The 14,980-nt window shown below is 45.3% G+C and overlaps 1 protein-coding gene across 1 annotated transcript in view; it reads left to right on the top strand.

Moving 5' to 3' along the window:
- The first annotated feature begins 10,485 nt into the window (after nucleotides 1-10,485).
- Nucleotides 10,486-14,980, top strand: part of LOC117346284 (vomeronasal type-2 receptor 26-like) — a 47,011-nt gene continuing 42,516 nt past the window's right edge. Inside the window, exon 1 of the mRNA XM_033915685.1 lies at nucleotides 10,486-11,162. Coding sequence (XP_033771576.1) covers nucleotides 10,486-11,162 — 677 coding nt within the window. The remainder of the gene's footprint in view (nucleotides 11,163-14,980) is intronic.

Here is a 14,980-nt window from a genome sequence, read left to right as displayed (position 1 = left end):
CTCTTGGTTGTTTGTGTTCCCTCATTTTTAATAAACATATATTTAAAAAAAAATGAGAAAGAATAGGGGACACTCGAGGAAGTTACAGAGAAATACTTTTAAAACCAACAGGAGGAAATTTTTTTTCACTCAGAAAATAATTAAGCTCTGGAATGCATTGCCAGAGATTGTGGTAAGAGCGGATAGCGTAACTGGTTTTCAGAAAGGTTTGAACAAGTTCCTGGAGGAAAAGTCCAAAGCCTGTTATTGAGAAAGACATGGGGGAAGCCACGGCTTGCCCTGGATCGGTAGCATGGAATGTTGCCATTCCTTGTGATTCTAGAATCTTGTTACTCTTTGGGATTCCGTAATCTTGCTATTCTTTGGGATTCTATATGGAATGTTGCTACTCCTTGGGTTTTGGCCAGGTACTAGTGACCTGGATTAACCACTGTGAGAACGGGCTACTGGGCTTAATGGACCATAGGTCTGACCCAGTAAGGCTATTTTTATGTTTTAATTGTGCACACTATGTCGAAATGATGTGCATGATAACCTTATAGTGTATTTATGAACCAATCTACATATATGCAAACTAGTATATATTTGTAAGCTTAGAAAAAAGTTTGCCCTCTTTCTGTTATAATGAGCCATTTTTCCACATTTTCCAAAGTGCGCTCTGTTATCAGAAATTAACAGCATAAACAGAAAAAAAAACCCAGTATAAAACTTAAATTCCATCAAACAACACAGTAAACAACACAAAAATAATTTCTGAGCATAAATATTCCAATCCATGGCAAACTATTGCTGCCTTGTAATAACGATTAATTTATTTGCAGCATTTCACTGCCAACCTAGAACTGTTAAATTGTGATTCACTTCATAGTTTCTCATATTATACAGTGGTTGGAGGTAAACTAATATTTCAAGCTGAACGTCCACATCTTAAGATCCCTCTAACACAGCAGACTCAAACTCAAACTCAAACTCTGCAAGGCCACATTTTAGATTTGCAGGTACTTATAGAGCTGCAGAAAAAATAGTTAATGTCTTATTAAAGAAATGATAACGTTGCATGAAGTAAAACTCGTTATATTTATAAATCTTTCCTTAATTACTTTTGATAATTTCACAGCTGAAAGCAGTGCAACATGCAGAAAATGAAGTTTAGTTTTTCACCTTCTGCATGTTGCACTACTTTCAGATGTGTGTAGCTAAAATTATCAGAAGCAATTAAGGAAAGATTTATAAACTATAAAGAGTTTTACTTCCTGCAAAATTGTGATTTAGATTCTAAAGTATCAACTGCAAGAGACAAGATTTTGGTGTAGACTTCTAGGCTTTTTTGTAGAGGGGAGAATCAATATCGAACTTGTACCTGGAAAACTTGTGCCTTAAGTGTCCGGTGGTCGTGTCCGCAACTGCCTTCAGCTCTCACCTCCTCCAGCACCGGGACACAACCGCCATCTTACATCAAGCACTCACCACTAGAAGAAGTGCCGAATTTCGTGAGAGTTCACAAGATTACGTACACATGCACAAGCTGCACTGACGCCAGTGGTTACCTCACGTTCTGGAACGTTGCTGCCTCACTGCTCTAACCTCACACAAACACTTTCCTGCATCTGTACGTGAGTGTCCTCTCCACTCCACCTCACAATCACGTACAGATGCAGAAAAGTGTTTGTGTGAGGTTATAGCAGTGAGGCGAGCAATGTTCCAGAACAATGGTAACAAACCAAGGGCCTCAAAATAGGACCTGGTGAGCTGCATGTGAACCCCGAGTCGTGAGTTTGAGACCACTGCTCTAACATGTGTTTGTTATATCTGCAGGTCAGGAAGTAACCATTTAAAATAAAAGCCAAAAGCATATCTCAGATAAGAAGTTACGCCATGATGCTACTTACAAGCCAGTTCCTTCAAATGAGGGAGGAGTGGTGAAGGAGGCACCAACATTTGGATAAAAATTTGTCACAGTTACAAGTCCCCCAATCATGATGTCCCCATCTCTATGGTATCCTGGTAGAGGTTGTATTGGTGGGTAGTTTCTAAGTGTACACTGACAGTCAGTTGTATAGCACAGGATGTCACAGAGCATCAATAAAGTCAGAACCAGACGAGCTTCCATCATTAATTAATTAAAGCTGTGAAAGTTTCTTCTGTGATAAAGTTGTCTCTTACCACTCCAGTTGTTTCACGTGATCATTGAGGCAGGATGTTGTAGAGTTCTTGATGGTACTATCGAATTGAATATTTGAATGATGGGAAGAAATGATTACCTGTTATACTGGACTGAAGAAGACCTGTGCTTTTACACAGAAGGTGAATAAAGAAAGACCATGATATTGAGGTGATCGCTCTATTTCTAGATTATCAACACCTGTGAGGATACCATGTGGTCTCTGATGGCTCCTGTTGCTCAGCATTAAGGGATACCTGCTCATGACATCTGCATTTCTTTAAAATATAGGTTGTTTCTTTTAAATATAACCTTATGGATCATGTGCATTCATTAAAATAGAATCAAATTTTAATTTACGTGCAATACTTGTGTGGGATAACATCTATAATAATAAAACGCTAAGCGCGCATGTGCACTCTTAATGCCATGTTGCCTGATCTGTAGTTCCGTGGCCGGCAGAGTGCGCATGCGTGCTTACCACGTATCTCTCTGTCTCGCAGCGGGCTTGCCGGCTCCGGCCAGACAAAGTTCAGTTTTTTTGTTCAAAGCCCCCGCCGTGGCTCCTCTTTCGAACCTCACCAGAGTCGAAAAAGACTTCCAACTCTGGTGGGGATCGAGAGAGGAGACGCAGCGTCAATTTTGAACTACAAAATGAACTTTGGCCGGAGCCGGCAAGCCCGCTACGAGACAGAGAGATGCATTGCCAAAATTCAGTCATAGGAGTCAAGCTTATATCTGACCGGCTCCCTTGCTGCCCCCCCTTCCCTTCCCGCGGTCCCGACTACAAACCTGCCGATTCCAGCAGCGTGAGCAGCACTCTACACACGCTGCTTCGGGGCCTTCTACTGCCCTGATTTGCTCTGCCGCGTCTCTGATGATGTCATCAGGGATGAGCCATCTTTCCATTAGAAAGAGACAGGCTCCTTGTTTGCTGATGATCCAATCTTTGATTATGAAATCTTTGTTCCTTACCGATCTAGTGTTGAGGTAAGTGCAGGGAACAGAAGTGGATGTGATGGGTTTGGTGAGTGTGGTGGTTTTGATAGGTTTTACTTCCCTTGTCCTTTTTTTGAGGGTACAATGTTGTCTTCCGTTGCTTGTGATTACTTTAATATGATTTACTCTTTCTTCCTGTTGGGTGCATCAGGATAATGTACTGAGTAAAGTTGTAGATGGAGTGAGTTAACGCCCTTAATGTTAACAGTGGAAGCTGGAGCGGCCCGCTTCCCTAATGCTTACACTTTTCCTTACCCTTTAAACCCCTAGCCAACCCCAAGAAGACACATAAACCTGTGTGGAGAAACCTGGCCGCAGCCCTGTTTATTGTAAAATAAACATATTTAAATAATATTTAACATATTATAAATAACATATTACAAACAGCATTAACTGACAGTTATCCAATTAAACCAGCACAATGGTATCACCATTGTGACCCTGATCCCGAGCTACCGGCACAGATTTAAATGGCCCCTGACCCTGCCATCTAAGCAAGGGTCTGAGGGGTGGCATGTCCGTACATGCCCCATTGTCCAGGGTCATCTGACCCACCAGGCACGGCTCCCAGCTGGCCCACCGCTCATCCCATGATGAGCCCAGCAGCCAGTAGCTCGGGATACCACCAACCTAAAACCTAACACGTCACCCCCTAGAACTCGTGGGTGGGAGGGCGGGAAAGCTGTCTCGGAGGACTGGAAACCGTTAAGGTCCTCTGAGAGCCCTCCCCTTTATATCCCTACCCACCATCCCCTGCGGTAGCGGCCCTACCCTATCGGAGGTCAATCCCGTGTCAGGAAAGACCTCCTCCCCTGCAAACTAAATGCCCTACCTACCATAAGCCCCCCCCCCCTTATTGCTTACCCGACAGGCGGCCCCGCGGGCCTCCCAGCTCCACGTTAGAGCCACCCGTCGAGACAAGCTCTCGGGCTTTTAACTCTTATTAAATAGATCAGTAGGATCAAGAGGAGATTCATGTTTGCAGATTGTTATGATTCCTTCCTGTGGTAATTGTTATGTTGGTTTCCCATTGTTTCCAGTATTAAGTTTGGTACAAAGCTGCGGGGGGCATCGGGAGGTGGAGCTGGTCTCCCTTGCCGACCCGATCTCTCTCCCCTGCTGCAGGACGCTGGATTTTGGTTGGATCAGCTCCCGATAGCAGTGGGGCAGCCCTGAAGCAGAAGACAGTGAGTTCTAGGCCACAGGGAGGCATTGAGAGGCGGAGTTGGTCTCCTATGCCGACTCGGTCTCTCCCCCCTGCCGCGGGATGCTGGGTTTTGGTTGGGGCAGCTCCCGATAGCAGTGGGGCTGCCCTGAAGCTCATTTAAATCCTGAGGAACCATAGTATTGAATTTTATAAGGCATTTATCTCTACTCTGCTTCCACATATGCTGTCATTTTTTCATTCTCTTTGTGCTCAAGGTCAATCTACCTGCTCCTTTACGGAAGCTACCCTTATCTTCTTCCCTAAACCAGGCAAAGACTCCCAAGACGTCAAAAATTATCACCTGATATCCTTAATAAATGTTGACGCTAAAATCTTTGCTAAGATTTTAACTACTCGATTGCAGTCTATTCTTCCCAAACTCATTTCTCCTGATCAATCCGGTTTCTTAAATCAGAGATATTCTTCCAATAATACTCATTTATTATCCCATATCATACATCATACCACTTCTCACTCTGATAGACTATTAATAATGGCCCTCGATGCTGAAAAGGCCTTTGACCGGACTGAGTGGCATTTTCTCTTCCATGTGATGAAATGGTATGGATTCCCCAACTCATTCCTATACATGATCAAGGTCCTTTACTCTCATCCAACAACAAGGATCACGATTAACGGTCATCTCTCACAACCATTTTTCCCATCTAGAGGTACAAGACAGGGCTGTCCTCTATTTCCCCTGTTATTTAATCTTGCCCTTGAACCTCTTCTAACCACTATCAGACACGACACTAGAATAAAAGGATTCCATATAAACTCCTTCTCTGTTATACTCTCAGCATATGCTGATGACGTCCTTGTATATATCACCCCTAACTCTCTAATATATGTCCTGGAACAAATTTGTTTATATTCTGTAATTTCTGGCTACAAATTAAACATTACAAAATCTGAAATTCTACCATTAAACTGTATTGATACTCAAATCGAAGCTTCCAACCATGGCTTTATCTGGTCTCCCACCAAAATCAATATCTTAGGTTATATTTTGGACCCTCTCTTGGCTCCACATTACAACTTAATTCCGACTTTATTTTTTCTATTATTCATTCTTGTATAAAAAGATGGTCCCCTCTTAATCTCTCCTGGTGGGGGAGACTTTCCACTATTTGCATGATGATTACTCCCCTAATTATATCCTTAGTATGCTACCCTTTCTTTTTCCCCACTCTGTTTACACTCGTATTGAGAAACTGTTAGTTGACTTTCTATGGCAAGGCAAACAACCTAGAATTGCTCTTAGAAAATTGAAATGCCCTCGAGCCCAGGGAGGTGTTAACTTTCCCAGCTTTCGTGGCTATCATCTCGCCTTTTTGATGTCACAAGGTTCTCTATAGCTGAACCTAAATCCTCCTCTCATAACTCCTACCTGGTTACTCTTAGAAAACTATTATTGACTCATTCTATCTTCAATATGCTCCCACTGTAATTCTTTCTCTGTCCGCTAAAATGAATCCAATTCTACTTAACACTTGGCAAGCCATCAGTCATATAGACTCCATCTCTGCTAAAAAAAAAATGGGCAGATTCGATCTTAGGCCCGATATGGAACAATCCAAAGATTAAGATTAATAGAGAAATAGTTGCATGGAAAACTTGGCAATGACTAGGCATTTGGAATCTTGACCACTTAATTATTGCAGATAAATGGGTCTCATTCTCTGATATCATGGCCAAATTTCATATTTCCCCATCACAATACTTCAAATGGGTACAATTGTACCACTGCCTCAATGAGGCTTTTTCTTCTCCTTCTTTGTTACATAAATCCCCTGATTTACTTTCCATGATACTCTATTTTTCTACTACTAAAGGTCAATCATCCAAATGGTATAAATTTATTCAATCCAAATGCTATCATCCTTTACCAGACTTCATTACCAAATGGGACATGATTTTACAATCCCCATTCACTACTCATACCTGGCTGGATATATGGCCTAAGCTTTTAAAATCTCTTTGTTCTGCCTCCCACATACAAACGGCTATATTTCTCTATCACAGAGCTTTTTGGACCCCTAATAAATCGACCAAATTAACGAGGTCTTCTGAAGGCCACTGCTGGACTTTCAAATCACTCGATGGCTCACTGCATCATATACTGTGTGATTGCCCCCATCTTTTGCCATTTTGGTCCTCAGTATGGCCTATGATTACTAAAATATTTCATATATCTGATTCCTTCTCTTTTGATATCTTAATCACTGGATCACTGACTCTTTCATCACCATTATCCATGTATCAAGATCACCTCTTGACAATTTTGCTGTTTATTGCTATTCAGATTATACTCCAGAACTGGAAAGACTCCTCAAAATTAGATTTTAATCAATGGTGAAACTCTGGGTGTTTGCTTATTAAATTTGAACGCCACATTGCTGAACGTCATAAATCGATACTCTCTTATAACAAAACATGGTCCGTGCTACTTGAACACTGTAAATCAGACTTTTGATGTTTTCTTCATTCTTCTACATTGTTCTAGACTTTCATGACTTGTTAAACTGCTCCCTCTTGATATGATATACCTCTCATATCTCATAACTCCTACCATTATGTATGCTTTAATTATTCACTGTACTATTTCATTGAATCCTTATACTTTTGTACATTTAGATCTGCTGTATTTATCGCTAAACCTCAGCTTCATTTCTCCCTGATATCCTCTTCTATGCAATTTGATATACTTGGCATGTGTTACTACTAGTTACCTTTTTGCTTCCTTTGAAGCATCTGCTTTGTTATATTTTATTGCCATAAAATCAATAAAATTTTATTGACAAAAAAATAACTAACTAACTAAGGGCCCCTTTTTCAAAGCATTGATAGAGATACTGCCCTCATTATATTATACAGAATTGCAATATAAAATTTAAGTAATTATTATGGTTATTAATAAAGTTGTTTCACCGGGCCAGGGGATTTATTGGAAGCATGAGAGTTAACTGCATCAATGAGTTCTTGTGATGTAAAAGATGCATCGAGCAAGAGAAGATCCTCAGGTGATAGAGAAGGATGAGAAAAGGATAAGAAAGAATCAGTAAGGGAGGTGGACAGAGGAGATTCAGAGGTGTATATGTGTTGATAAAAGGAGAAAAAGGTCGCCTGAGATCAATTTATCAGAGGAGTCTTTGATGGAAGTTATGGAGATTTTATATTGTGTCTTCTTAAGATATTTTGCTAAAAGATGACCAGGATTATTATTATCTGCATAATAAGTAGAAGCATGAATGCAGATGGATTTAGCAGCCAATGAGCTGAGAAGAGAGTTATAGTGTAGACGATTAAGAAGGGTAGAAATATCAATAATATCTGATAAATGTTGTGATTCCGCTACATGGATGCGTTGTTCTAGGACCCTTTGCAACGGGAAGGGGTAAAACGGACCTCAAGGACCTGACGGACCTCACGGATCTAAAACTGCACGTCCTTAAAAATCTGAGGTCCATGCCACTTGTAGTTATCCCAGGTGGTAGTCCAATCAGTGTGAGAAGGAATATTGAATTTAAAGAATTCTTCTATAGCATAATTAATGGAGTCTCTAAATTGGTCTTCATCAAGGAGGGAGGAATTGAACTGCCAATGTTTAATGCGAGGTTCAAGGGAAATTGTTTGCAGGTTAGTGTAATGGTTGCATGATTGAAGATAGTGATAGGTTTGATGTCAGTAGTAATTATATGATCCAATAAGGATGAGCTTGTGAGAAAGTAATCTATCCTGGAGTATGTAGAATGAGGGGTTGAAAAGAACGTGAATTGATCTGCATCCGGGTGTTGTAGTCTCCAAGGATCAATGAGGTACAATTGAGATATGATATCAAGAAGAGCATACCAGGATTTTGTTTTCTTATAAGTAGCATGAGATTTTCTATCTCGGAGAGGGTCTAGAATGAGATTAAAATCGCCACCTAATATGAGCGGTGTAGTCGGGTCTTGAAGAATATGGTTGGCAAGGTTGTGAAAGAAATCAGGAGAATCCATATTGGGTGCATATAAGTTGATAATGTGTAAGGTATGGTCAGAAATAACAAGTTTGACACTAATCCATCGTCCATAGGTGTCATGAGAGCTAGACATAACAGAAATGGATGGATGTTGTCTGATGAGTGTAATAACACCATTTTTCCCATTGAGGGCAGGGGAAAATAAAGGAGCTCAAAATCCTCTCTTAGTAAACTTGGCTGAGTCTACAGCATTAAGGTGTGTTTCCTGAAGGAAAATTATGTCAGATTTACTATCATCTAAGTAAGATTAGATCTTGCACTTCTTAATTGTATTATTGAGACCTTTGACATTAAGTGGTTATAGAGAGAGACTAACAGCGGAACCTGGAGCGGCCCGCTTCTTCTAAACTTACATTTATACCTATCTTTACCCCTGTACAACCCCAAGAAGACACGTAAACTGGTGTGGAAAAAACCTGACCGCAGCCCTGTTTATTAAAAATAAACATATTTGAATAACTTTTAACATATTATAAATAACATATACAAACAGCATTAATAACTGCTTATCCAATTAAACCAGCACAATGGTATTGCCATTGTGACCCTGATCCCGAGCTACCAGCTTAGATGTAAATGGCCCCCGACCCTGCCGTCTAAGCAAGGGTCCGAGGGGTGACATGTCCCCACATGCCCCATTGTCCAGGGTCATCCGACCCACCAGGCACGGCTCCCAGCCGGCCCACCGCTCATCCCATGATGAGCCCAACCGCCAGTAGCTTGGGATACCGCCACAGGCCTGTAACTCGTTACAGGCCCCCCCCCCCCCCCCCCCCAATGAACAGAGCTGGGGCTAAGAATCCAACACACGCTCGCAACAAGAAGCAAAATCATCGAGCAAGAGATCCCACCCAATGTCCGATCGGTGCACTCGATCCCGGGAAAACAACCCCGAACAAGAAACGTCAACCCAGACATGCCTAATCTGAATCCCACCCCTCGCTTCTACCCACCAGCCTACCTGACGATTTACCTTACTGAGCCCTCTGGTCCACCTGCGAGACACCAGCCGCTTCGGGCGCAGTATAATGTCAGACCAAACAAGCCGGGCACCAGGAAACCAACCCTGAACCACCCCGAGATCACTAATGACTGTATCAATCAAACATTTGCCGCTAAGGGAATCAACATCGTTGCCCCCAAGATGAAGAAGCAAAAGATCTGGGCACCGGGCGTGATGCCGAAGATCATCCAGAAGAGGCAGCAGCTGATGCCAACGCATTCCCCGCTGACCCCACCAAGAGACGTAGACTCCGCGATGACGAAGTCCCAAGTGCAGACCACACGGTCGGACAACTGCACGCTCCCCAGCCCAATGGACGAAGGAGTGCCCAATGATCCACACCGACAGGACACGTGGTACAGCATCTGTAAGGCAAAACCCAGCAGTCACACCAACGTCTCCGAAACCAAGAGGTTAGTAAAAGAAAGCCATGCAGTGAAGCAACGCAGCCAACCCCAATGTACATACCCACAGATACCTCCCCACCCCTACCAGCTGAAGGGCAACCTCTTTAACACAGCCCACCAGACCAGGAACTGTCATGTCCAGAACCGGACGGACAAATGTACCCACGATAGGCTCCGGACGGCCAGCGGCCCAGCCGATGAATAGCCGCATCAGGCACCCCAGCCTCAAAGGCACTAGTAGCAGCCCCAATGCAGAAGGAGTGCGTGCCAAAGCGCACCGGCTCCTCACCGCACCGACTCAGGGCCCGCCGCAAGACCGCAAGAAACTGATAACGGGTTAGCCGAACACCATCTGCATGTAACAACAACGCAATGTCAGAACAAGGACGAACCGCCATATAGGCAGCCAGTGAGTGGACCGGGCACGAAGCACAGCCCGCCACTTGGTGCAGCACCAATGTGCGCCCCCTGCCTAGCTGATCCGCCTTAGATCGGGCGATGAATAAAAGCACTGAACCCTGTTCCACATGAACCTGGCTACACAGGAGACCCCGCAGACCCTGGACGCCAGACGGGTGCACAAGCAACTCCCCAACCCGCAAAGCTCCGAAGAAAGCCAAGGAAAAAGCCACTCGGAACAAACATTCTTCAAAGTCTGAACTCGCCACTACCGGCAACACCCCGATGAGACGGTACAACAAGGCATGCGTAATCGGCAGCCGGGAATCGGGCAGCCGTGGAGCTACCCGGCCCCAGGCGACAACATCATGCGGGGCAAAAATTCCGACAACGGGCAAGCCCACCCGAAGGCCTTACAAAAGAAGGCAAAGCCCGCCAAGTGGCCCGCCGCCATACTACGGGAACATCCCGCCAGCTGAGAACCGGCCAAGAAGTCAGCCAACAAGACCTCCGATACTGGTCCGGGGACCCATCCTCGCATACGCAGAAAATCGCACACGGTCGAGAAACCCCGAATGTACCGAGTCCAAGTGGAGGGAGCTACAGACCGCTGTAACAAGCACCAGATCCGCTCACCACCAGGCTCCACAAACGCTCTGGCATCAGCAACCCATCCGTCTTCGCTGTCAGCGCCAGCTCCCGAAACTGCAAGAATTGAGAACGAGAAAGAGCATCAGCAAGCCTGTTCTGGACCCCAGGAACGTGGCGAGCCCTAATGTACAAATTAAGACGCAAACAACGCAAAACAAGTTCCTGCATCACCGCATTCACCTGCAAACATCTGGCAGCTTGCCGGTTCATGACCTTCACCACACCCATGTTGTCGCACCAAAAAATGACTCGCCGATTCTGCAACTTCTCCGGCCACAACTCATACGCCACCAGCAAGGGGAAAAGCTCCAGTAAGGTCACATTTCAAGTAACTCCAGTCCGCCGCCAACTCTCCGGCCACTCAGCAGCGCACCAGTCCCCTTGACAATAAAGGCCGAAGCCCACCACCAGCAGCATCCGATTGCAGATCCAGATCCAAACTAGAGACATCAGGATGCTGGATCGGGAGCGACCCATTAAAGTGAGATAAGAACAGCGACCACAATCTGCAAATCCGCCCGAATCCCAGCCGTAATCCGGACAAAGTGACGGCGATCATGAATGCCCGATGTCACCACCGCCAGATGACGGGAAAAAGCATGTCCCATAGGCAGTACCCGACAAGCAAAGTTAAGGGACCCTAACAAAGACTGAAAAACCCACAGAGTAGGTTTCTGGGTACCCCGAACCAACGAGATCAAGGACAACAACTGACACACTTTACCTTGTGTGAGCCGAGTCACCATAGCGACCGAGTCGATCTCAATACCCAAGAAGGTGAGACAAGAAGTAGGCCCCTCATATTTATCAGCTGATAACGGCACTCCAAATTCCGCCGCGACCCAACCCAGACGTCGAGGGCTGGACAGAAATCTCCAATGACCCCCCCAACAGCACCACACTCCACCGAGGGAGTAGCCGCCCCTCCCCACCTGCCAGACTCCAACTCAGCACCAACCTGCCCAACACCCAGTGCAGCCACAGGCACCCAGCAGCCAACTGCACATCCGTCCCACTAGGAGCCCCTGACGAAGAGCCCACCAACCCATCTTCAGGCCGGGACACGCCATGACCCCCCCAATGGACTACTGACCACCTGCTTCGACCCCTGTGGGTCGACCCTGCACCACCACGCGTCGCAGGCAATGCACCCACAACCTCCAGCGCTATCGCAGTTCGGGCGGCCGAATGCGAGCGCCGAGGAGGCAAAGATCTACCCCCCCTGCAGCAGCACTCACCGGCTCCATGTCAGTCTCATCCAATGAATCACCGGCCAGGAGAGACAGCTCAGCCGCATAAGTGTGGTCACAGGGTGCACGTGCCATCACTCTCCCCTGCTGACACGTGAGATAAGCAGGGAAATCCAGGAAACAGAACCACTGGACACGTAGCAGGCCGCAAGCTCCCCAAACCAGCCGATGCCGCCGAAATTTGCCTTAGAGGACCGGAAACCGTTAGGGTCCTCCGAGAGCCCTCTATTTATAGTCCTCCCACCCTGCCCTGCAGCTGCGACCCGACCTATCATAATAACCCCCCCCCCCCCCCGGCGGGAATGACTTCTCCCTATCTCCTCTCTTGCCCTTTGTTTAACCCCCCCTCCTTGCGCTTTCCCAACAGGTGGCCCCGCGGGCCTCCCAGCTCCGCGTTAGAGCCGCACGTCGAGACAAGCTCTCGGGCTATTTAATCTAGAAAGTTTATACCTGATCTGCATGTATGATGGCATACCTGAGAGAATATACATGTTTATGAACAAGTATATAGCAAAAAATATAACACTTAAGTAAGAAATAGGAGCTGCATGTATAGAAATCATTATAATGTAATGAGAAGCAATAAGATATACTTAAAGGCAAGTGAAAAAGGCTCACTGCAAAAGGGCAGCGGCAAAAAACTACGGGTGTCTGGAGAGCAACAAACTAGACAGTTGGGAGAAAGGCAACATACCAGCAACCTGGAAAGGGGAAGGGGTAAAACGCAGACCTGACGGACCTCGCGGATCTAAACCCGTACGGCCTTAAAAATCTGAGGTCCGTGTCGGTCTGTGTCCGTGGCGTTTGTAATTGCTGTTGCTGACAGACCTTGATGAGATTTTTGCACTGACGGATCCATCTCAGCATAGGGAGGGAAAAGTGTTAGGATCCGTCAGCACTAAAAATCTCTTCCAGGTCTGTCAGAGCCAGAGATTAGTGCTGGAGTGGCAGAGCAGAAGCCAAGAGAGCGGGGACATAGGTTTTGGACGTGCATTATGGAAAAGAAGTCTCCAAACTCCAGCACTAGTCTCTGGCTCTGACAGACCTGGAAGAGATTTTTAGCGCTGACGGATCCTAACACTTTTCCCTCCCTATGCTGAGACGGATCCGTCAGTGCAAAAATCTCATCAAGGTCTGTCAGCAACAGCAATTACAAACGCCACAGACACGGACCTCAGATTTTTAAGGCCGTACGGGTTTAGATCCGCGAGGTCCGTCAGGTCAGTGAGGTCCGCGTTTTACCCCTTCTCGTCCGTGAGGTGAATCCTGTTGTGTTTCCAAATGATTCTTTCTTAGAGATGAGGTGGAAGGAGCTGTGTAATAACTGGAGTCCCGAGAGTATCCAAAGACCCTGTAGCAATGATGAAATAATTGACTACCTTATACACTGTGACATCATAAACTCTGGGGACAGTTATAATGTATACAATGCAGTGTATGCCCTGGCACACACGCTGCACAACATGGTCACTTCTATATCATATAACAGAAAGTGGAGTGGGGAAAATGAGAGATTTTTAAATGTTTTCCATAGAAGGTAATATCCTATGTTAGAGGAATGTTATTGTCAGAAAGAAGTAATGGTATATTATTGTGGATTGACTATTATAACAGATTAAGGGGCTCATAATCAAAGACAAAAACATCTAAAAAGTGGCCTAAATGGGTACTTGGATGATCAAAAAACCTGATCATCCAAGTACCCATAACCAAAGCTGGTTTTAGACATATCTAAAACCAGCTTAGGCCTTTCCCCTGCCTCTAAATGCATAGAGTGAAAAGAGGTGTTTTTAGAGGAAGGGAAAGGGCGGGAGGTGAGACGACCTAGACATAGTCGTACAGCAGATATAACATAAGAACATATGACTTGCCGCTGCTGGGTAAGACCAGTGGTCCATCATGCCTAGCAGTCCTCTCACGCGGCAGCCCTCTGGTCAAAGTCCAGTGCCCTGAATGAGACTATCCATATCCTTGTTCAGCAGGAACTTGTCTAACTTTGTCTTAAATCCCTGGAGGGTGTTTTCCCCTATGACAGACTCCAGAAGAGCGTTCCAGTTTTCCACCACTCTCTGGGTGAAAAAGAACTTCCTTATATTCGTATGGAATCTATCCCCTTTCAACTTTAGAGAGTGACCTCTCATTCTCCCCACCTTGGAGAGGGTGAACAATCTGTCTTTATCTACTAAGTCTATCCCCTTCAGTACCTTGAATGTTTTGATCATGTCCCTTCTCAATCTACTCTGTTCGAGGGAGAAGAGGCCCTGTTTCTCTAATCTTTCGCTGTACGGCAGCTCCTCCAAACCCTTAACCATCTTAGTCGCACTTCTCTGGGTCCTTTCAAGTAGTACCGTGTCCTTCTTTATGTACGGCGACCAGTGCTGTACACAGTACTCCAGGTGAAGGCGCACCATAGCCTGGTATAGCAGCATGATAATCTTCTCTGATCTGTTCGTGATCCGCTTCTTTATCATTTCTAGCATTCTGTTAACCCTTTTTGCCGCCGCCGCACATTGCATGGACGGCTTCATCGACTTGTTGATCAGAACTCCCAAGTCCCTTTCCTGGGAGGTCTCTTCAAGTACCGTCCCGGACATCCTGTATTCGTGCATGAGATTTTTGCTTCCGACATGCATCACTTTACACTTGTCCACATTGAACCTCATCTGCCATGTCGATGCCCATTCCTCGAGCTTGATTATATCACGTTGCAGATCTTCGCAATCCCTCTGTATCTTCACTACTCTGAATAACTTCATATCATCTCCAAATTTAATCACCTCACTCGTCATACCTATGTCCAGATCCAAAACGAATAACAGACTGCCTAGTCGGCACTTATACGTTTTGACTTAGACCAAGTCAAAACAGGTATAAATGCC

Source organism: Geotrypetes seraphini, chromosome 12 (assembly GCF_902459505.1).
Source record: "Geotrypetes seraphini chromosome 12, aGeoSer1.1, whole genome shotgun sequence".
NCBI lineage: Eukaryota > Metazoa > Chordata > Amphibia > Gymnophiona > Dermophiidae > Geotrypetes > Geotrypetes seraphini.
Note: the sequence above shows the minus strand (reverse complement) of the source record. Positions and strands in the feature narration are given on the sequence as shown.